At 47.1% G+C, this 23,197-nt stretch overlaps 1 protein-coding gene across 1 annotated transcript in view; it reads left to right on the top strand.

Annotated features, from left to right (window-relative positions):
- smg1 (SMG1 nonsense mediated mRNA decay associated PI3K related kinase) overlaps positions 1–23,197 on the top strand; it is a gene marked incomplete at its 5' end in the record, with an annotated part of 59,382 nt that overhangs the window by 2,622 nt on the left and 33,563 nt on the right. The window contains 28 exons of the mRNA XM_079233284.1: positions 976–1,128; positions 2,737–2,873; positions 3,810–3,868; positions 4,234–4,447; positions 4,615–4,740; positions 4,813–4,885; positions 5,748–5,845; positions 6,057–6,230; positions 6,826–7,047; positions 8,053–8,154; positions 8,988–9,278; positions 9,662–9,792; positions 10,164–10,322; positions 10,836–10,954; positions 11,025–11,112; positions 11,181–11,282; positions 12,115–12,255; positions 12,629–12,843; positions 12,932–13,131; positions 13,248–13,409; positions 13,974–14,128; positions 14,198–14,331; positions 15,487–15,795; positions 16,342–16,483; positions 16,720–16,870; positions 17,062–17,182; positions 17,444–17,689; positions 18,171–18,322. Of these exons, the coding sequence (XP_079089410.1) occupies positions 976–1,128; positions 2,737–2,873; positions 3,810–3,868; positions 4,234–4,447; positions 4,615–4,740; positions 4,813–4,885; positions 5,748–5,845; positions 6,057–6,230; positions 6,826–7,047; positions 8,053–8,154; positions 8,988–9,278; positions 9,662–9,792; positions 10,164–10,322; positions 10,836–10,954; positions 11,025–11,112; positions 11,181–11,282; positions 12,115–12,255; positions 12,629–12,843; positions 12,932–13,131; positions 13,248–13,409; positions 13,974–14,128; positions 14,198–14,331; positions 15,487–15,795; positions 16,342–16,483; positions 16,720–16,870; positions 17,062–17,182; positions 17,444–17,689; positions 18,171–18,322 (4,376 nt within the window). The remainder of the gene's footprint in view (positions 1–975; positions 1,129–2,736; positions 2,874–3,809; positions 3,869–4,233; positions 4,448–4,614; positions 4,741–4,812; positions 4,886–5,747; positions 5,846–6,056; positions 6,231–6,825; positions 7,048–8,052; positions 8,155–8,987; positions 9,279–9,661; positions 9,793–10,163; positions 10,323–10,835; positions 10,955–11,024; positions 11,113–11,180; positions 11,283–12,114; positions 12,256–12,628; positions 12,844–12,931; positions 13,132–13,247; positions 13,410–13,973; positions 14,129–14,197; positions 14,332–15,486; positions 15,796–16,341; positions 16,484–16,719; positions 16,871–17,061; positions 17,183–17,443; positions 17,690–18,170; positions 18,323–23,197) is intronic.

Below are 23,197 nucleotides of genomic sequence, written 5' to 3'. Positions count from 1 at the left end.
TATATGCAGCGCAGCTTGATAATGTCCGCCCTCCGTTTCCCCGAGACATTAAACGGTGCTCTCTCAGCAGCACCGCCATCCGTAGCGCTGCTAGCTCTTAGCTGCTAGCTCTTAGCCGCAAGCGGTTAGCCGCTGCCTCGGACCTTCCTGGCTGTATGGACGGTTACATATTGTACGGTTACACGTCGGATTAAATCAAACAACGCTTGACAGATATCAGTATGTTCTGCTCTGGGCACAAAGAGGATTGCACTGGAAGTGTTTTCATAGTCGTGGTTCTTTCCACTTGGTCGGTACTTTCTAAAGGAGAAAGGCCTCCAGCAGAGCTTGAGGACTGAGTTGTCCTTCAAAGAGTTAGTGGGTATTTATTTTTCACTGTACGTCTGGAAAGTCTTCACAGCGCTTCACTTTTCCCACATCTTGAAATGTTACAGCCTTTTTCCCTCAACATTCTACACACAACACCCCATAATGACAAAGTGAAAAAGGGTTTTGGGAAATTTTTGCAAATCTATAAAAAATAAAGGAAAATATAACGTGTACATGAGTATTCACAGCCTGCAATGGATCCTCCTGAGGGTATGGTGCCTTCTGGATCCAGTGAATACATCTTCTAGTTCACTATTGATAGGCTGATCATACTGCTCTGGTATTTTATAGAGGGGTTTAGACGTTATTTAATCATATAATATAATCCAAAATGTATAGATGTGATCAGAATATATTATTTATTTGAGGTTTTATTTCTCGTTTTTCTTCACACTGATCTAACAGGATCTCTCCTCGGTCTGCTTCTTATGGGATGTTCTTCAGTAATAAGCTTCATGTTGCCTTCATGGTCATCTGATGGTCATCAGCTCAGACGTGTAGCACAAACGTCTCCTTCCCAAACAGGCTAGCAGCAGCCGTTGCTCCTTTGCTTTGCGGGTCAACAATGCTCATGTCTGCTTGACTGTAACATGTTTGTGTCCTCAGATGGATATGACGCTGGTCAAGGTGTCAGTGATACTACATTTGGTTGGAAGTCGGTGGGGCAAGAGTTGAGGCCCAATGATGTGACAACGGATTTGACTCCTTTTCAGCATGGAAACCGTGCTTTAGCTTCAAAGGATATGAGGAAATTGCAGGGTAAGCTCTTTGACACTATTCTAAATGTGAACAATGAGATGTGTTCCTATTTAACTGTGAATTCAAGCTGCAGACATCTCAATCTACCACTTCAATTCATAGAGTATTCATCTATTAGAAAGGAAACGTATTACTTCCAGTGCTTTTTCAAAAAACAAACTTATTCTTGTACAATGCTCTTTCACTACATTAAAAACAGAACTTTAAATAAATGGATTTTGCACTGAGAACAAAGGAAAGGTAACTAATATAACTCATATCTCTGTTGTGAAGAGACCAGTTACTAACTAAATACAAGTACTGCTTATGAACCGTATCAACGTAACCCTGCTGCCTCTACATGAGCATCAGACTTAATGTCTCAGGTCCAGTAGAATCAGATTCACTAGAAGCTCCAGCAGCAACCCGTCCTCCACAGACCAACACCAACCTACGGATAGACGGGACGGCCCACACATTCATATCAGTGTAGACTGGAAGTCAGGGCGGTAGTGGTCATATTTAATAGTTTATCTTTCCCATCAAGGGGTAGAACATGGCATAATGTCAACATCCCTCGTTAACCGTTATCTATTTACTGAAGTATCATCTGTGGTGGTTATTTACAGAAAACGCACCATTCCAATAAAATACCTCGTGCTTCTCTGTAGGACCCGTAGTCCTCACTACGAGCGGTCCTCACTAACACTTCCATCCACAGGGGCCGCCACAGACTACATCAGTTCCTCCTAGCAGCTTCAAGTACAACTTTGAGCTACTTTACTTGAGTAACTACATGTCAGATTCATATTTTACTTTTTACTCCACAACATTTGACAGCTTTAGTTACTTTCAAGATTCTGATTAATAATAAATAAAATACAATCAACTAATAGATTAAAGCTATTGCTCCCCTGCAGAATATAAAGTAATTATGACTTGAACACAATAAATCACTAATTATAATCCAGTAATAACATATAATATTCTGCAAAATGAGTACTTTAAGTATGTATTAATGCTTTTGTACTTTTACTTGAGTATTTCTACACTGCACTCTACTTTTGCTTAAAGTTACTGTGAGGAACTTTAAACTGGTCCTGAACCAGTCTAGTCCTGGTCCTCTATAGACCTCAGTCTAGTCCTGGTCCTCTGTAGACCTCAGTCTAGTCCTGGTCCACCATGGACAGACCCAGATCCAGCAGAGACCAGTCCTCCCTGCTGGTCCCTGCTGGTCTCTGCTGGATCTGCTGGGTTTCCTCACGTCACCGTTTAGTTTTTGGAACCAGAGTCCTGCGTTTGCCTTTACACTTTCTCATTTCCTGTAACCATCATGTGAACTACACAAGACGTGCCTCGTGTAGATGACCCCACAGACGTGGCTAATGGATGATGAAGGTCGATGACCACTGCTGTGTTGTCATTGATAACGTGATAAATCATTGATGTAGTTGCAGCCTTTAACTATCTGACGTGTTTGAACACTGGGCTGTCTCAGGTCATCAACCGGTTCATGTGGTTGAGTTTTATTCATGACTTGGTATGTGATGCTGAACACTGATGATGATGATCATCTTGCTGCAGCATGCTAGGCTGAGTGTGTTGCTGACGGGTGCTGTTGCGTTGCAGACAGAGGGATGGCTCACTCTGAGGAGTCTCGGCTGGCCAACCTCCTGCGCCGGGTCTCCAGGGAGGACGACCGCGACCGCAGGCTGGCCTCCCTCAAGCAGCTGAAGGACTTCATCAGCCACGGAGACAGCAAAGTGGTCAGTCCATCTTCTTCCTGTACTTCCAAATTATTCAATTACATCTATTTTGTATTGCCCACAATCACAAATGATCCTCCTCGGGCTTTACGATCTGTCCACATACGGCATCCTCTGTCCCGGGGCCTCATCACTTCAGGATCAAGTTTACAGGATCCCTCAATCAGGATAGATAGAAGTACTATAGATGTCATGTGACCACAATGCACAACATACCATGAAACATAGCTACCACAAGGCCCCAGAAGGTCTTAAAATACCTTCACCTCTGTAAACCGTGTACTTCTACTTGAGAGGAAGACGCTGTACTGCATGTACCGGACAGTAACAAGTTACTGGTCCATTGCAGGTAGATTTACTCTGTTTTAATTACAGTGTAATTATAAAGCGATCATGATGTGTTCAACAGAAATCTGGTCAAATGTAGTTTTGATGAGAAACTTGGAGAATACAGTTATTTTCCTTTAACATAACAAAGATATTAGAGAATAATCCTGATGTTTAATGTCCTAACACTGGCTCTTATAATTGATCATTACAACTACCAATGACGAGATTTAATCAATCAACTATTTCAATATGAAGACAAGGGAATACCCCATAGATGACAATCACAAAGTAAATGGATGAACTCAAGTCTTTGACAGCTTACGATTGACGTCAGGATGATTTAAATGATGCCATGCAGTGTCATAGTGCTGCCCTTCCCTTTCAGAAGCTTTTATATTGAGAAGCAAATCTGTTTTCCACCGAAAATCTGTTTTAAGAAAACACAAAAAGAAAGTTTTTGATGTGTTCTTGGTGAGAACAGTCCACGCACCCAGGACTCCTACGAACACCCGAGTGCCCACGTGTCTGCTAAATATTTGGTTTGGTGTTTTCTTTAGTCAAAGCTGTGTGACCATGAAGACCTGAGCCGTGTTCTTTCTCCTGCAGACGCTGGTCAAACAGCTGGACGCCGTCCTCAGCACCTTGAACGACATTCTGAATGAGAGGTAAGCTGTGTGCAAGACCCTGTGGGGCTCTTTTTCAGGGGCCACGTTGTGAACACACATCCTCCACGGGCCACGTTGTGAACACTCATCCTCCAGGGGCCACGTTGTGAACACTCATCCTCCAGGGGCCACGTTGTGAACACTCATCCTCCAGGGGCCACGTTGTGAACACTCATCCTCCAGGGGCCACGTTGTGAACACTCATCCTCCAGGGGCCACGTTGTGAACACTCATCCTTCAGGGCCACGTTGTGAACACTCATCCTGCAGCCTCTAACATGTGTCTCTTCCTGTGTTGTGCAGCCTCTAACATGTGTCTCCTGTGTTGTGCAGCCTCTAACATGGGTCTCCTCCTGTGTTGTGCAGCAGTAAGCTGCTGTGGGAGCTGAGGCAGGACGCCGCCGCCTGCCTGGGGCTGCTGTGCACCGGGCTGAGCTACGAGGCCGAGCGCGTCTTCAAGTGGCTCTTCCTCAAGCTCACCTCCAGTGGCCGAGACGAGGTCAAGCTGCTGTACCTGCTGGCCACGCAGGGGGCGCTGGAGGCCGCCGGGGAGAGGAAGGCCTTCTCCCATGTCATGCAGGTACACTCACTCACTCACTCACTCACTCACTCACACTGACTGCCGGGGAGAGGACTCCTGCAACATGGCGCTCCTGTACATGGGGCTTGAACAGTGGTGGGCTCTCCGGTCCGTGCTATGCGGGCCGTAGGGGACGGTTAAGGACTGGACTCTGTTGTGTGTTCCAGCTGGTGATGAGCAACCTGCAGTCCATCCTGGAGAACGTGGACACGCCGGAGCTGCTCTGCCAGAGCGTGCGCTGCATCCTGCAGGTGGCGCGCTGCTACCCGCACGTCTTCAGCACCAACTTCAGGGTGAGTGCTGCAGCGGTGCTGCTCCTGTTGAGCCCACGGGCCAGCCCACTAAGCTCTGCTGCTTCCCCACAGGACACCGTGGACATTTTGGTGGGCTGGCACATCGACCACACGCAGACGCAGGCCCTCACGCAGCAGGTGTCAGGTCAGTCCTATTGGCCTCAGGCTTTGATAGCATCTGCTGCTGTTGAACATAACAATGCTGGTATGTATTACCATGTTGTGCCAGGGAAACACAGACCTCTTCATATAAAAATTAATACGTGAGTGCTTTTAAAGTCATTCAGCAATTACGGACTAAGCCAATACTACAAATGTAAGGTGTAGCGAACCGGGCGACGGTGAAGTACTGATGACTTCAGAGTCGGCTTGAGTGAAGAACGTAAATGTATTCCTTTCTCCTTTTCCCCCAAAATCAAAGTAAGAGCTATACACATAAAACTAAAATTAGCTCTTGTGAGTGTGAACAAGGTTGCTAACATTAGCTTCTTATTACATTCATTCAACCACACATGTACAGGTTAACTAAAACAAAGTCACAACACATATAATAAAACCCAATAAAACACAGAGTACCTTGTTCACGGTCCAGCGAGGTGCTCGGCCGTTCCTACTTTGTCTTTTTTACTTCAGACACGTTGCCTTCATTACACATGTCATTTTAATAACCTGCTTCTAAAACAGACACGCTACTAAACTTACATATACTTCAAAATAAAAGGACAAGAAACACACAAACACTTACAAAATAAAAGCTGCAAGAAATAGTCACCCTCTGGAAAGAAGCTCTTCAGGGTCCGTTACATACAAACAAAGGCCCTTCAAAGGCCCTTTTTAGTGGCTTTATATCTACTCCATGAGAACGAACGCATTGAGGAGGGAACCAGAAGAGAAGACATGCTTCGGCCAGCCTGAGACCCGCTTCATGCTGTTGTCCCGGTGGCTGTGTGGTTGTATACTGACCTCTGCTGGCGGCCTCATGCGGTGCTTCTCTCCCGCTCGTGTAGGCTGGCTGCAGAGTCTGGAGCAGTTCTGGGTGGCAGACCTCACCTTCTCCACCACTCTGCTGGGACAGTTCCTGGAGGACATGGAGGCATACGCAGAGGTAAAGTTACTCCAGAGTCACGTCGGTTAGCTTCTCTACGACCTCGGCTCCAATGACCATGTTTACATGTTAAATGTTATTTTACAGTTCTGTCCTGGGACAACACATTTGAATTGAGAAGAAGCAGGACAAGTAGTTTGTTTGCCTGTGAACCTGAACACCTGATGACATGTGTAAATAGCGCTGGACTGACCCTCTGTGCCCCGTTTAGGACCTGAACCATGGGATGGCCGGCGAGGTGCTGGATGAAGACATCCCCCCTCCCTCAGTGTCCCTGCCCAAGCTGGCCGCTCTGCTGAGGGTCTTCAGCACAGTGGTCCGCAGCATCGGAGAGCGCTTCAGCCCCTTTAGAGGACCGCCCATCACCGAGGCCTACGTCACCGACGTAAGAGCCACGAAGAGGGCCACCTGACCTCTGGAGAGCCACACTACGGCTCTATAGATGCTCTATAGATGCTCTGAAGATGCTCTATAGATGCTCTGAAGTAGAGCATCAGAACAGAATGAACCCGTTCTGCACACGCGAAAGCGTCACACACCTCAACACGCAGGAAGGGGCCGTGGTTTCAGAGAATGCCGACCAAGGCAGTCTCTGTCTCTGATGGACGGGGGGAGCGCACACACACACACACACACACACACACACACACACCAACCAACCAGTGGCCGAGACCTGAAGCCTCGGTGCGCCGCCATGAGGAGGACGACGGGCTGCACACTCTGCGTACTGGTTTATGGACATGTCTTCCAAATCTTACCAAAATTAATTCACTTTTGTTTATTTCTAACATGTGCTGCAGCAAAATGATCAAACCTGAAAACTCAGATTTACAAGAGAAGCCAGGCTTTGGGCCACGGTGCAGTTATCTACTGACTGCTATAATGACGTTGGGCACATTCCAACCTGTGACATGAACACAGACCAGAGTTCTACGGTGTCACCATCTGTGTTTTATCTTCTCTGTTGCGTCTCTCTTCAGGTTCTGAACCGGGTCCTGTCCTGTGTGACCACAGCGAAGCAGGTGCAGTTCTCTGAGCAGGTCCTCACAGCGGGCAACGAGTGCGTGGGCGTGCTGCTTGCCGGCGTGGAGCCTCACGGCCAGCTGATGGAGGCCGTGCTGGCCTACGGCCTGGACCAGCTGGACTGCTGCCGGGCCTGTGGGCCGGACTACAACCTGGCCGTGCTCAGCCTCGTCACTCTGGTACCACATGGAAATAATTAATAAATGTGAACGCAGGAATACATCTTTAAGTTAAAGGGTTAATCAGGAGCACGTTGAGAGCAACATCAGGAGGCTAGATACACCAGTGTGTGTTCGCTCTTGTAAACAATTTGATCCTAAACACTCGTGATGGCGAGATGAAGCTTCCTGAAGCATTGAAGCTTTCCATCCAATTGGTTCGCTCATGTGCCGAAGCTTCATGGAGCTTCATTTGCTCTACTGCGCCACCAAGTGGACAATACATGTAAAACAGGCAGAGTGATCATAACGACACCATGGCTTTGGTGTGCGAAGCTTTAAATTGAATAAATTATGTTTGTGACGCCAATACATCAATTATTAACTTATTAATATTGTGTCTATCTTTATGATATATTGGCGGTGTCAAAATCAAAACTCGAAACAAATTGGTAGAGGGTTGTGATGTGACTATGGGTCAGTGGTTAGAATATCCGACTTTCAGACAGAGGATCGGCGTTTCGAGCCTCGGCTCCGCTAGTCCATGTTGATGTGTCCAATTTTTTTTAAGTAAAAATAAGAACTTTTGCACAGTGCTGGGCTTTTTGAGACTATTTCGCCTCCTTTATAAAATACCCTTTCACAGGCACAGATGAAGCTGGGTACAGAGAGGAAGGGGGAAATCCATTGAGTTTCACTGACCCTTATATTTCAAATCGCACGGCAAACCCACGAACCATTTTCTGAATCTGTCACGTGGTATGGCCGGCTCGCGAGGCTTCGAACGTCACCACATACATCACCACATACGTCATCGACACAAGCCTCGATACGCCCTTCACCAAAATCTACCTGATTGGTATACTACCGACACGCGCATCGAAGCCTCGACATGAAATGACACATCACTACTAAATTTGCTGAACTAAATTTGATTTTAATAGAATTCCTGCAAAGTCCTAAATACACGGAAGGCCAGCAGACCTTTCTGGAACATTTCCTTGACGTGAGCTTGTCTGCTTTCAGATTGTGGACCAGGTCAACACCAAGCTGCCCGCGGCCTTCGTGGAAAAGCTGTTGGCCCCGGACTCCCAGCTGCTGAAGCTGCGCTTCCATAGAGAGAAAGAGGTGTGTGTGTGTGTGTGTGTGACTTTGTCCCCTCCGATACCATGAGCTGTATGCCTCCCTGTGTGTCTAGCTCGACTTCCACAAAATGTAACACTTGCATACATGGATGTAACTTTACTGAGGTAAATAGTTGGAATGCTTCAGCAGTCCAACTATTCTGTAAATCTTTCTTCAACTTATTCTATTTCTTACGTATTTTGGACCTCTTTTCCTCCATATATTCAGCTACAGAAACCGTTCAACTATTAAATTATTCAGCTACTTAAGGACACGATGGCTATATCTTTTCATATTTTTAACAATTCAAATTCTTTAATTATTAAGCTTTTTGTGACAAAAAAAGAATGGGATCCAATGGAGAAAATCTTCAAATCCTCTTTAACTTTAAAAACTTACAGGTTCTGCATACGTTCAGCTAAAGACACTAACTTTTAAAATGTTGACAAAACCTTCATTATTCTATAATTTCAGATTTTTTTGTACCTCTTATACTTTTTGATCTGTCACCGTTTTCGTTTTATGCTTTTTACGACCTTTTCTCTCTTTTAACATGGGTGTGTATTGCACAGCTTAGAGTGGTGATGTCACAGCTAGAGTGAGGAGAAGCTTCAGGATTTCTGATTGTGAGAGCAAGTCAACCTCTCTCCTCCATACGCCGCCATGTTAAATCTCCCTGCTAAAATGTGTGTGCCTGATTTCGAAATTGCAACTAGAGACGCATTGTGTAACCTAGAGACCCACAAACAACCTCCACGCGTTCACAAGAGTCTTATCTCTCGGGAAGTATCATTATTTTTTCGTCTTGCCTTTGAAGTTCTTGAAATATTCTGCAGGTGATGTCAGCTGTTCACGGCGTGTACCAGGCTGTGCTCGGCCTGAAGAACATCCCGACGCTGGAGGCAGCCTATAAGCTGGTTCTGGGTGAGATGGCGTGCGCCCTGTCCAGCCTGACGGTGACCCTGCAGCCCGGCGGTGGGGCCCCAGCACCCAGCGGGGCCTGCGCCAGCATCCAGCACCCGGCCTTTGCGTCCCTCGCCCTGCCGCAGGAGAAGGCCCAGTTCACCCTCATCTTCAACCTCAGCACCCTCACCACCATCGGCAACACCAAGAACTCTCTCATCGGGGTGAGCTTCTCCGGTGATCACTAACCTGAGTCTCCTGCGCCGACAAGGCACTGGGAGGACTGGGAAATGACTGTTGGATGTTATGGGAATGCCCGTGGATTGCTTTGACATCGCCATTACTGTCGGAGCAAACTCCACTGTTTTAAGGTTTAACGATTATTGGCCTGAATATTTCTAATATATGTATTATTCTCATCAACCATGTCCTACTACTTTATTATTCTTAATTAAGTTGGTAGAATAACCAGCACAGGTATTCTATTCACTGGGTTGACCTTTCACCTCAGCACATTGTCCTGTTGTGTGAAGCTGCATGAGGTGAGCTGCTGTTCAGGGTGCTGCTGGGTTCTATGTGCTTCATGTGCTTCGTGTGCTTGTTGCAGATGTGGGCGCTGTCTCCCACGGTCTTCACTCTGCTCAGTCACAACCTGAGGCTGGTCCACTCTGAGCTGGCGGTGTACTACCCTGCCATCCAGTATGCTGTGCTGTACACGCTGTACTCCCACTGCACCAGGTAACGTGAGCCATGCCTCTACACACCTGCTGTTACCGCACGCCTTTTGTAGCATTACAGATTAGACTTTTAATAAGAAATACACACAGAAAGTTACTATTTTAGTGAGGAGAATCAGAACCGTTTATTTACCAGGTATGTTTACACAAACAAGGATGTTTTCTTGGTGGAAGGTGCATGAGACGAGACAATCAACGACAGTGCAATACATATTACATTAAGTATAAAATAAAGTGCTCAGACAAACGTAACAGTAATGTAAAGTGTGTGTGTGTTAAAGTGACGTGTGTGTGTGTTCAATATGAAGTGTGAAGGGACGTGCAGGTGTGTGAATGAAGGGGTCCTGTTGAAGCTGTGTCTCCTCTCTCCAGGCACGATCACTTCATCTCCTCCAGCCTGTCCTCGTCTCCCTCCCTGTTCGACGGCGCCGTCATCAGCACTGTCACCACGGCAACCAAGAAGCATTTCGGCATCCTGCTGAGTCTCCTGGGCGGTCTGCTGGTGAAGGAGCAGCTCTATCCCGAAGCCAGGTGCGTTCATCTCTACTGGCTGAGCTTCACCAGCACAGGAGTCCTCACGTCCACTGTGTGTTATCTTAGTGCCATGGTGTTGCTCCAGCAGGGGGTGCTGCTGTGCTGCTGCATATATTCACATCAGCTGTTGAAGAGGAGTGTTCCTTTTTAAATATGCTTTTTGCACTATAGTCCCGCCAGAAGGGCCACTAAACAGCTTTCAGAGTATTGGATGCTTGTGGACTCGTAGCTATGCAGCAACCTGACAGGACCTGCTGCTGTGACCTGTTTGTTAATGTAATGTGTTGCAGGAGGCTGCTGCTGTGACCCGTTTGTTAATGTAATGTGTTGCAGGAGGCTGCTGCTGTGGTGCGTTTGTTAATGTAATGTGTTGCAGGAGGCTGCTGCTGTGACCCGTTTGTTAATGTAATGTAATGTGTTGCAGGAGGCTGCTGCTGTGGTGCGTTTGTTAATGTAATGTGTTGCAGGAGGCTGCTGCTGTGACCCGTTTGGTAATGTAATGTGTTGCAGGAGGCTGCTGCTGACCTGGGCTCAGGAGATCTCGGTGCTGATGAAGAAGTCGGACAGCTACAGCCCGCTCTTCTCCCTGCCCTCCTTCAACAAGTTCTGCAGGGGCCTGCTGGCTAACGGTGAGCCTCCAGACGTCCACATCGCTCACCCCATGCTCTCCACCGCTGACAGCCTGTCCTGTCTCCTCAGGTCTCAATGAAGACCAGAGCATCTGCCTCCAGACCTGCCACAGCCTGCAGGTCCTGTCTTCGTCCCTGTCCACCGAGCTGCTGCAGAGGTGAGCCTGGTCCTGTTAACATGTGAGCTGTGATGCAGCAGCAGTCTCACCGCTCTGCTCTCCTTCAGGTGTGTGGACGTCTCCAGAGTCCAGCTGGTCCACTCGGCAGTGAGGGTGAGGCAGGCCTACGGCAAGCTGCTCAGGACGATCCCCCTGGATGTGGCTCTCAGGTACGTCCGCTCCACTGGACCTGTGTGACCTCTGTGATGTTCAGCGGGAACGCCTGAAGTGATCAGCTGGAACCGTCCCATGAGAGCAGAGTGACGAGTCCCACGGGGAGAACACGCTCAGAAGTTTAGGAGAACAGCTCCCTTTAGTTGTTCATATTGGTACAGTGGAGTTATGACACAGACGGTTTGTAAACAGTAGAAATTGAAGCCGTTGTTCCTGCTGGCCGGTGAAGGTCTCTGCAGTAGACGGTATACAAATCTGTTGACAACAAAGTGAGTTGCAAACAAGACGATGCTTAATTCTTCCACATAGTGTATGCATGGGATAACATCACTACATTCTCCTATAGGTGTCTTGTTTTTAAAGTTCTTCATGATATGGCTCCTCCCCCACTTGGTGAATTTATCAAACAAAACACACAGAGTGGTAGACAAACTAGATCTGTGGAGAGAGGTGACTGTATAATCCCCTTTAGGAACAGTTCCTTTAGCCAGTCTGCATCCTCCTCCTCTGCAATGCCCTGCCTCTGCATACACTAGCAGAACATATCCCTCTTTTAAACACGGCCTGAAGAACTGACTTATTAGCAATCAGGTGTGTGAGCATGAATCGTGACTCCCTCCTCGATGATTGTGTGTACAAAATGTGTGTATGTTTATTGATTTTTATGATGAGGCCTATTTATATATTTGATGGAAACATGTATGTTTATTGCTTTTCATGATGTTTTTGTTCTAACCATGTCTTTCCTTTAGTGATGGCTTGTTATATCTGGCCACAGGGACTACGGTTGAAATGTAGCCTTAGCTAAGACTGATTGTGCGTCCACAGCAACCACAGCCACCCTGAGATGAGGGAGATCTCTCTGGCCATCCGCCACCACATGAGCCGAGCTCCCAGCAGCACCTTCCACCCGCAGGACTTCAGCGACCTCATCAGCTTCATCCTGTACGGAGTCCTGCACCGCGGGGGGTGAGCGGCAGCATCTCACACTTCTTCTTGTTCTTCTTCCATTTTGTTAACTGTTAGAAGACGTAAAGCTCATTTATTTAACTTTTTTTCCACATTTTCTTTTGGAGTCAGGAAGGATATTTAAAGCAAACCATTATTACTGGTATTAATTAAGGCAGGCCAATGCCATTATGATAAATGTTGGCTTACGTTCTAATACTTTTCATTAATGCTAATCATACTTCTTAGTGTAGCTGTCCACGTAATGATCCGTACGGATCGACCGTACACATGTCAGGAAACCATGATACACTTGAAAGGTGGAAATGCAATCAGACAAAACGTGTTCCTACTGGGTGGACCCGTCCGTGCTGAGTTCTGTCCTGTTCCACAGCAAGGACCCCTGGCTGGAGCGTCTGTACTCCAGCTGCCAGCGGCTGGAGAAGCGTGACGGCCGAGGCGGAGCGGACGGCGTGGTGCCGCGCACGCTGCTGAAGACCGAGGCCGTGCTGTGGCAGTGGGCGGTGTGGGAGGCGGCGCAGTTCACCGTGCTGTCCAAGCTGCGCACGCCGCTGGGCCGCGCGCAGGACACCTTCCAGACCATCGAGGGTAAGCCGACAACCAGCGGATCTCCAGAGGCTCTCTGGTCTCCAGAGGCGTGGGCCACTAACCCAGCACCTTGTCCCCGTGTCTGCAGGTATGATCCGGAGCCTGGCGGCCCACAGTGTGAACCCAGAGCAGGACGTGGGCGCATGGGCCGGTGCTGGAGGCGACGGGGACTGCCACCACTCCAACCAGCTACGCCTCGCCCTGCTGCTGCAGTACGTGGAGAACCTGGAGAAGCTCATGTACAACGCCTACGAGGGCTGCGCCAACGCGCTCACCGCCCCGCCGAAGGTGAGCAGGTCACCGCCCCGCCGCTGGCTAAAGGGAACACGTTCCAGTAGCGCTCTCTCAACCCCGTACCTTTTTGAGTCGCGGCTCCTAAATGGTGTGAGTCCCTCCCCTCTCAGGGCATCAGGACCTTCTTCTACACAAACCGCCAGACGTGCCAGGACTGGCTGACGAGGATCCGCCTGGCCCTCATGAGGGTGGGTCTCCTGTCGGGCCAGCCCGCCGTCACCATCCGCCACGGCTTCGACCTGCTCACGGAGATCAAGAACAGCAGCGGCCAGGTCAGTGCAGTGCAGCTAACGAAGCTAACGAAGCTAACGCAGTAACGAGGCGGTCACCTCCCTGAAGTGGAGCGTGGAAAAGACCCTTTTTGTTTAGGTCAACAGCTCCAACAGCACAACGTGGTATTCTGTGAAACGCACAACAGGTGAAAGAGAGCCTATGTATGTGTATCAGTTTATTTATTTCTGCTTTTCACCTCGCTCTCTTTGACTAGGTCGTTGTATTGAAGCGTTTTAGTTTAAGACATTTCATGCGTTTTATTACAGGCTGCTTCAGGAGTGTGTTTGACTGTTTCAAAGCCAAAAGCAAAGTAAATGAACAAAACTTAAAGAAACCACAACACAAATTAGCCTTTTTGTTTTAAACCTGCCCAGAAATCCCCAATGGCCGCTCCCTCACTGAGAAACATCCAGGTGAGCAGCAAGGTGTGGAGAGCCACGACACAGGCTCGTGTGTGTGTGTGTGTGTGTGCGTGTGCGTGTGTGTGTGAGAGACTGTAGGTGCTGTGTGTTCTCTTGCTGGCCGTGTGGTTGGCTGACAGTGGCCGTGTTTTGTGCCCTCAGGGTCCAGAGCTGGAGGTTCCCCTGACCTTGCTGGTGGAGGCTCTGTGTGAGCTGCGCTGCCCGGAGGCCATCCAGGGCCTGGCCGCCTGGAGCCAGAGCGCCACGGGGAAGAGTCCCAGCTGGCTGGCCTCCGTTGCCCTGCAGGCGGAGGGACGGTAAGCTCTAACCACCCAGACGCACGTGTGTTTGGGTGTCTTTGTTAAACGGTGACTTCCTGTGTGTAGATTTGAGAAGGCGGCTCTGGAGTACCAAGACCAGCTGTCTGCGGTCACGGGGATGGACTGCAGCATCAAGAGCTCTGAATGCTGTCTCCTCAAGCTGTCCAGCAGCACCAGCAGCCCCAACCACACCAGCAACGGTAACGCCGCCTGGCCCTCCTCATGCAATGACCCCGCAGTTATGTTTAAAACAAAGCTGGGATAGATGACCGGCCCTGATGGACAGCAGTCCCACAGTTACACACCAGTAACCCCAGTAAAACCACTGGAGTCACAGCTACACACCAGTAATTAGTGACGTGTCTTTTCGTGTCGAGGCTTCGATGCGCGCGTCGAGTAACAAGGTAGATTATGGTGAAGTGCGTATCTAGGCTTGTGTCGATGACGTATGTGGTGACGTTCGAAGCCTCGCGAGCCGGCCGTACCACGTGACTGATTCAGAAAATGGTTCGTGGGTTTGCCGTGCGATTTGAAATATAAGGGGCAGCGAAACTCCATGGATTTCCCCTTCCTCTCTGTACCCAGCTTCATGTGTGCCTGTGAAAGGGTATTTTATAAAGCAGGCAAAATAGTCTCAAAAAGCCCAGCACTGTGGAAAAGTTCTTATTTTTACTTAAAAAATTGGACACATCAACATGAACTAGCGGAGCCGAGGCTCGATACACCGATCCTCTGACTGAAAGTCGGATATTCTAACCACTGACACACAGTTACATCACAACCCTCTCCCAATTGGTTTTGATTTTGACCCCGCCATTATATCATAAAGATAGACACAATATTAATAAGTTAATAATTGATGTATTGGCGTCACAAACATAATTTATTCAATTTAAAGCTTCACACACCAAAGCCATGGTGTCGTTATGATCACTCTGCCTGTTTTACATGTAATGTCCACTTGGTGGCGCAGTAGAGCAAATGAAGCTCCATGAAGCTTTGGCCCATGAGCGAACCAATTGGATGGAAAGCTTCAAAGCTTCAGGAAGCTTCATCTCAACATCACTACCAGTAACCCCAGTAAAACCATTGGTTCAGGACACCCCGACCAGCCAGAGGTTTATTAGGATGTTTAGATATTAAACTATTGGCTTATGTTCCTGTTCTACATCAAAGTAACTAAGTAACTACCAAAAGGCCACAAAAGCACCTCTGTATACTACTTACTGTGTACTTCTACTTCAGAGGAAACCCTTGTAAGTCTTGAGATCCGCCTCCCTCGAATGGATCCAATCCCAACGCTTCCTTCTCCGATGCTGACGAGTGCTTCAGTAATAAAGTGTGTGTGTGTGCAGGTGACGGCAGGAAGACTGTGCTGCTCAAGTCCAGCGAGTGCTCTCCCGAGGTGATCAACTTCCTGGCCAACAAGGCGTGCCAGTGCTACGTGGCGCTCTGTGACTGGCCGTCGGTGAAGGAGTGGCAGGCCGCTGTGCACGCGCTCAAACAGAACGCCAGCAGCCCGGTCAGCATCACCCTGAGGACGGACTTCAACTACATCCAAGCCCTGAGCCGCTTCGAGGAGGGAGACCTGGAGGAGTGCGGGGCCCAGCTAGAGCTGCTGCCCGGGGAGGACTGCTCTCTGTCCAGCAGCAAGGACAAGCTGGGTGAGTGGGGTCCAGAGGAGGTCCAGAGGGGTCCTGCAGGGTCCAACAGCAGGGTCCCCATTTAAAACATCTTAAGTTTAGCAAGGATTTACAAAGTTTTACATTGGACTGGATCCACTTTTTTCCTTTTAAGATGCATTAAAAAGGTCTTAGTCATTTAATTTGTACAAAATGTACACATTTTTACCTGATGCTCAGTTTTTTATGAAAGAATAAAGTGTTCCTTCAAATGCTACACCTTTTCAGTTTGATAAAGACAAGAATAAAAGTATAGATATAAATACACAATGGTCTTCAGTCGGGACAGAATATCATCATCACGATGTTAAACAAGCTTCACAGAGTGGGTTGTGGGTAAAGCGTGTCCTCTAAGCCTCAGAATCTGTTTCACAGAGTGGGTTGTGGGTAAAGCGTGTCCTCTAAGCCTCAGAATCTGTTTCACAGAGTGGGTTGTGGGTAAAGCGTGTCCTCTAAGCCTCAGAATCTGTTTCACAGAGTGGGTTGTGGGTAAAGCGTGTCCTCTAAGCCTCAGAGTCTGTGTTTCAGACCTGAAGAGGCTGCTGCCCTCCATGAGTCCAGACCCCACCGAGCTGCAGAGGGCCATCGAGGTGCAGCTGCTCCGCAGCGCCGTGAGCGCCATGACGAGAGCCAATCAGCAGCCGGAGCAGAGGACCGCAGCCAATCCAGAGTGAGTATTCGTGTGTGTGTGTGTGTGTGTGTGTGTGTGTGTGTGTGTGTGTGTGTGTGTGTGTGTGTGTGTTTGTGGTGTCTCACTGAAATAAGAAAAAGAGTTTTGTCCCTGTTGAAGGTGTTTTGTCATCGTTGGTGTGCGCTGGTGTCTTTAAAGCCAGCGCGCTGCAGCCTCCTCAGATGACATGTGACGCCGTGTGTTTAAATAAAGATATGAATATGTATGTGTTGCAGCACGCTGGTGCGCTGCCTGAAGCAGACCGGACGCATCTGCCTGGGTCCTCTGCGTCTGTCCACGCTCACGCTGTGTGACTCGCTGCCCACGCTGCCCACGCTGCAGCTGCACTGCACCGCCACGCTGGAGAACACGCTCACGGGACAGGAGGTGTGTAGGGGAGGGGCTAACACGCATTTAAAGAGGGGAGAGTGTGTGAGGGGGCTGAAGGCCGAGCGGAGGAAGAGACTATGTGCTGAGAATAAAAGAAAAGTTATTTGTTATTCTCAAGCACAAATAGATGCTCCTCAACACTCAGTGTGTGTGTGTGTGTTTGTTTATATGACCCTGTCTTGTTGCAGGACTGTGTGATCCCTCTGTGCAGTGAGGCTCTGAGCTCCTGTAAGCAGCAGGATGTGCAGCCGTTCCTTCAGGCCCTGAGGTACACCATGTTCCAGAGGCAGCTGCTCCTCAAGCTCAAAGGTAACCGACACGTTCAACTGATGCGACCTGTCTGACACCACGGCAACCTTTTGATTGCTGCTAGACGCAGGATTGAGATGGGAGACACGCGCAGGCACACAGACGCGTGCGCAGGCACACAGACGCGTGCGCAGGCACACAGACGCGTGCGCAGGCGCGGGCGCATGTATACACGCACACACAATAAACTGGACAATACGCTGATGTGAAGTGGATTAGTCCTCTTCCAGCTCTAAGTGATGAATGTCCTTTCTTGTCCAGGGTACTCCTCCAGCATAGACGGCCACCTGATGGAGCTTTGTCTGACCGCCGTCAAGTTTGCTCGTAAAAAAGGCAACATCGCCCTGGCGTCCCGCCTGATCAGCCAATGCAGCGCCGGAACGCCGGAGGAGGACCTGCAGGACTCGCTGAACCAAGCCTTCAGGCGCCTCACGCTGGAGGGCACTCTGGGAGAGAAGTGGGGCCCAGAGCTGCAGATTGAAAAGGCCAAAGTGCTGAGGACCGCAGGTGAGCAGTAGACCTTCATGAACTGCACACGACTATTTCCCATGCAGTACAGCAGGAAATACACTCTGACTTCTGACTGCATTGACTTTTAAAATGGCCGCTTCAAATGGCAGCATTTTGGATCGATCCAGTGGCCGTCAACACGTTTATCTCACAGCTATCCCCGCTGCCGGTGTTTTGGTTTACTGAGGGACCGAGCTGACTGGTGACCTTTTACTGAATGTGTCCCCGGTTGTTGAAAGTCACCAGATAACACGTTCAATTGATTTAGTATGGCCCAAAATCACAATTTACAAATTTGCCTCTGAAGGCTTTACAATCTGCACACACACTGCTTGCTGACTCGGCTGGGGGGCAAAACGCCACTTCAATGGCTGCATGTTTTTGATGAGCTCGGCTATAAAAGGGTCTCAAAGCACTCGGAACCTAAAGATGCAGAACCGTGACCACAAAATGTCTAACAGTGTCTCTCTGTCCTCAGGCCAGTCGATGGCAGCCATGGAGATGCTGAGCAGGGCGGCCCTGTCCTACTGCCATGTGGGGAAGAACGAAGGCGCCGCCTGCCGCTCGCTGCTGACGCTGTGCAAGTGGCTGCTGGCGGACTGGAAGGACATGACGCCTCAGCTCAAACAGGCACGTCACCTCAGTACAGATCCACCTTTACTGGTGCCTGACATTATTATTATTATTATTATTATTATTATTATTATTATTATTAGGGCCCAAGCACTGACGTAGTCAGAGTCGAGGGCCTATTGAAATGCTAAGTATTATTATTATTAGGGCCCGAGCACTGACGTAGTCAAAGTCGAGGACTTATTGTTATTCGAATGTTTGTTTATTATTGTCGACCTATGCGCAGGGAAAAGAGGTGCTTGGGATAAACCTACATTCTTCAAAATTGGCACACCCATCCGACTCGGCGAAAATTTTAATATAATTTGGGTGTCGGCCAAAAGTCTGAGAAAATGTCTCTATAGCACCCCCTTTAGTTGTGAAAGCCCACCCTTTTTGCGAACTTTGACCGATTGCCTTGAAATTTCGCACACATGTCCAGGTGGGACTGCTCTACAAAAAAGTCATCCGTGAAATTAAAATGCGCCTAATTAGATTTTCCGCCATTTTGAATTTTGTAAAAAATACATTCTTGTCATCTCCTCCTAAACGCTGGGTCCATTTCTTACGAAATTTTCTGTGGATCATCATCATTGGTTCAATGTGATCAAACGATATTTTCAACTTTGTTGATATCTCTTTGCGTTTAGAAGTTATTAACCAATTAACCTCTTAGGGGCGTGGCTCAATATGTCAATACACATAACTTCCAAATTACTTGGCCTATCTTCACAAACTTTGTAGCATATGTCAACATCGTGTTGCTTAATGTGCCCAAATTGTTTCATAATATTCAAACACTAAAGGGCGCTGCAGTGAACCGCTCAATTTTGGCATTTTCCTTGTTTTCAGGCGTTGTATTCTGACGAACTCCTCCTAGAGATTAGACACGACTGATTTCACATTCGGGCAATATGATGTTGAGACCTTTGCAGGGAAAAGTTATTTCAGGATTTTCAAAATATCGAACTATGTGAGCGCAGAGCAGCGGCAAAGAGACACCATTTTCCGTGAAAATGGAAGTTGTTTTAACTCGACCGTACATGATGGGATCTACTCCATATTTCTCATATGCCATGACCTCTTGACCCTGAAGACATCCATATGATAATTTTTAATCCTAGTCATAGCGCCACCTAAAGGCAACAGGAAGTTACATGTTTTCTACTTGTACACCGTGCTCCTCACAGATTATTCAGATCCCTCTCAAAATGCGTCGGAAGAGACTTAAGACATTGGTAATGCATCACCTTAAAGATTGTAAGGATCCGTTGAACGGCATGGCGTCGAAGCATCGCGGATGTTTGATCCTTCGCCGTGACCGAATAAACCGATACAACTCAACTCCACATAAGATCCTTTCCAGGTTTCACATGTTTGATCAGCCTCCAGGCCTGAAGACATGTGCAGTCTAATTTTGTATTAGTCATAGCGCCACCTAATGGTAACAGGAAGTAAATATTTCTATACTTTGGCTTGCTTCTCTTAGTAGGTCAGTCAGATCGACATCAAATTACTTCTATACCAGGGGTCGGCAACCTTTAACACCGAAAGAGCCATTTGATCCGATTTCCACGGAAAAGAAAACACTGAGAGCCGCAAATACTTTTTGACATCTAAAATGAATTTATTTATGAACGCATTTATTATATAGAAAGAAAAAAATATTTAAAACAACAACTTTCCTTTCATGCTTCGGGTTTCACCCCAGTCTTACACTTATTAGTGCTTTGACTACCCTTTTGAAGATGGGCTATCATCTTATCTAAAATGAAGATAACACTGTATATATTGCTTTTTCTTACCTTTACACTTTGTATAAACAACTAAAGTGTGTTGCTTATGAAATCCACGAAGTGCTACAGAGAAAATTCAATTTTATCTATGTAATGAACACATTTTGAATTCTTGAAAAAATAATACAATGTCAGAATGTCTCTTTCAAATAAATTAAAAAGCTGAATTTAAATTATCCATGTAGCAAACCAAAGCAAAAAAATGCCGTGAGCCGAGCCGTCATCCTTATATCGCCTTTGGGCTTTCAGAGCAAGTAGCAGAGCCTTGACCTGAATTTAAAAAATAAATTGGGGGAAAAAAGCACTGTCACAAAACAATGAAAAATAAATATTTGCAAAATATCTGCATAAATATTTATTTTACCTGGTTAATGGGACTTCTGCTCCTGAACCTCTGCGCACAGCGTCTGCAAATCGGGGCTGTACGAAGTCACTCATCTTTACGCAGGACTGTAAACTGTCATCTGTGAGGCGTGAGCGGTGTTTGTTTTTAATGTAGTTCATGGTGGAGAATAGCTGCTCACATACATATGTGGATCCGAAGATCGAGAGGACTCCAAAGGCATATGTCTTCATGTTCATGTAGGTGTCCGGGATGGCATTCCATGTTTCAAATACGAGTTGGTCCGGTCTTGGAAGGTTCTCAATATCACTCCATTTGTGATTCCGAGCAAGAGTGGCCTTCTGACGTGCAACATCTTCAAGGTCCTCTGTCAAGCGTTTGAATTTGGACACCCACATGTCTTTGTCAGCTATGTCAGCCAGCTCCAGCTCTAGATCAGGTTGACTTACACCTGCAAATGCAGTCACATTTAGCAGGGATGGATCAATGTTCAGGGGAGTGACGGGGAACGACAATGTGGTTTTTTCCTCTCTGAACTCACGGAATCGTTTCCCAAACGATGCTTGCATTGTGGTGATTGCAGACTGCAAATACTCTGAATTGATCACCTTGTGAGCTTGTTTGAACTCCCTTAAAGAGGGGAAGTGAGACAGTGTGCCTCTCTGTAAATCTCTGGCTAAAACTGTCAGTTTGCGCTCAAATGCTAACACCTCCTCCAGCATGTGTAGCGCTGTGCCTCCTCTCCCCTGAAGAGTTGTGTTCAGCGTGTTCAGGTTCGCTGTCATGTCCACCATGAAGTGCAGCTTTTCCAGCCACTCTGGCTGTTCCAGCTCAGGAAAGGTGAGCCCTTTGCTGCTCATGAAAGTTTTCACCTCTCCCAGACATGCAGCAAAACGTTTCAGGACCTCTCCTCTGGAGAGCCACCGGACTCTGTTGTGCAGCAGGAGATCACAGTATGTGCTGTCCACCTCATCCAGTAACGAACGGAACTGGTGGTGATTTAAACCTTTTGCCATTATTTTATTGACAATCTGAATGACAACATTCATGACTTCTGTGCATTCTGAAGGAAAAGTTTGTTCACATATCGGCAGAACAGCGCTATTTGTTCAATGTCACTTTTGTCTTTGGACTCATCACAGGCGATTGAGTACGCTGCAGCGGAATTAATGTCTTTAATTTGCTGTTTTGTGATATTTTCTGCCATTTTTATGGTTCTGTCTTTGACAGTCTTCGCAGAGAGAGGCATATCTCTGATTTTCTGCACAATTTCATGCTTGTTTTTAAAGTCCGCAAATAGGTGTTCTGAAATCTTAAGGAATGATTGTTTCATATAATCTCCATCTGTGAGCGGTTTCCCATGCCTGACTATTTCCTGAGCGGCCACAAAACTTGCATGTGTAGTTGAATTTGCAGACTTCACCCACTTCTTGAAGTGATTTTTTGTCAGATCAGCCTTCCGCATCAGTTCCGAAACAGCTTTTTTTATCTCTTCTCCCTCTGGATATTTTTCAGCAAAGGCTCCGTGTGTATTGTTGAAATGTCTTGCGACATTTGACTGTTTATTGTTAGACAGTTTTTCTCCACAAATTAGGCATACTGGTAGGCCACTCATCAGAGGTAAATGCAAATGAATCTGCCCAGGCATCATTGAATGATCTATTTTCTTCAGATATTTTTCTTTTCTTACATTTCTCCATACTTGGCCTTACCGGGGTTGAAAGTCGCGACAAAAGGACAGCGTTTTGGCGGGTATACTGGCTTTCGCGAGTATGACGTTTATTTTTAGAGACGAAAAACAATAAAATATATTTATTCTAATATTTCAAGATCACAATAATCTTCCAATTTAGAACTAAAATATTAAAGAACTAACACAAATAAAATACACTTCAATTAAATACTTAATTTTTTTTTAGTAATTTATTTTCCCAAGCCACTCAGAGCCGCAGTATAAGGATGAAAGAGCCGCATGCGGCTCCGGAGCCGCGGGTTGCCGACCCCTGTTCTATACAAACATAAGATTTTCATGACGCCAGCCCCCAAAGATTTTGATGTTTCGTGAAACGCTGTTGCCGTGGCGACCCATCCTTCGCGGTCAACAACAGTCACTTTTGCTTTTGAGGGACTAGGCATGCTCGACACGTAACTAAACTTGGCAGAAACAATTAAAGGCAAAGATGTAGTTACCTGATGTGATTTGAATGACTCAAAATGGCACTTTGGCTCGATAGCGCCCCCTACAAATATTCAATTAAGCAGCCCCAGCGCTACGGTTGACCTACATGTATGAAACGTGCTAGGAATATGTAACACATGTAAACTTAAAAATAACTCTATTGGGACCATGCTCTAAACCATACTGGAAGTCAGATAGCGCCCCCTAAAAAACGTTTTTTTTTTTTGACAACAAAAAAAGCCAACAGTTTTTGCCCCCTATCACCAATTGACCTGAAATTTGGCACACATGTCCGGTTGTGTCTGCTCTACAAAAAAGTACGTGGTCGCACTAAGGTCCGCCTACTTAGAATTTTTCACCATTTTTAATTTTGATAAAAACAATTTTTTCCTCAAATCTTCCTAAACACTGGCTTCGATTTGCACAAAATTCTCTATAAAAATATAGCAAAAGCTTGTTTGTATCCACATTGTGTTCAAAAGAAAAGGACCCATTAACTTCTTAGGGGTAAATTCAACAAAATTCAACAAAGCAGCCCTTGCAGTACGTTCAACATAGATATACAATATTTGATA

Source organism: Taurulus bubalis (assembly GCF_910589615.1).
Source record: "Taurulus bubalis genome assembly, chromosome: 17".
NCBI lineage: Eukaryota > Metazoa > Chordata > Actinopteri > Perciformes > Cottidae > Taurulus > Taurulus bubalis.
The sequence above is the reverse complement of the archived record's forward strand: the minus strand, read 5'-3'. Positions and strand labels throughout refer to the sequence as shown.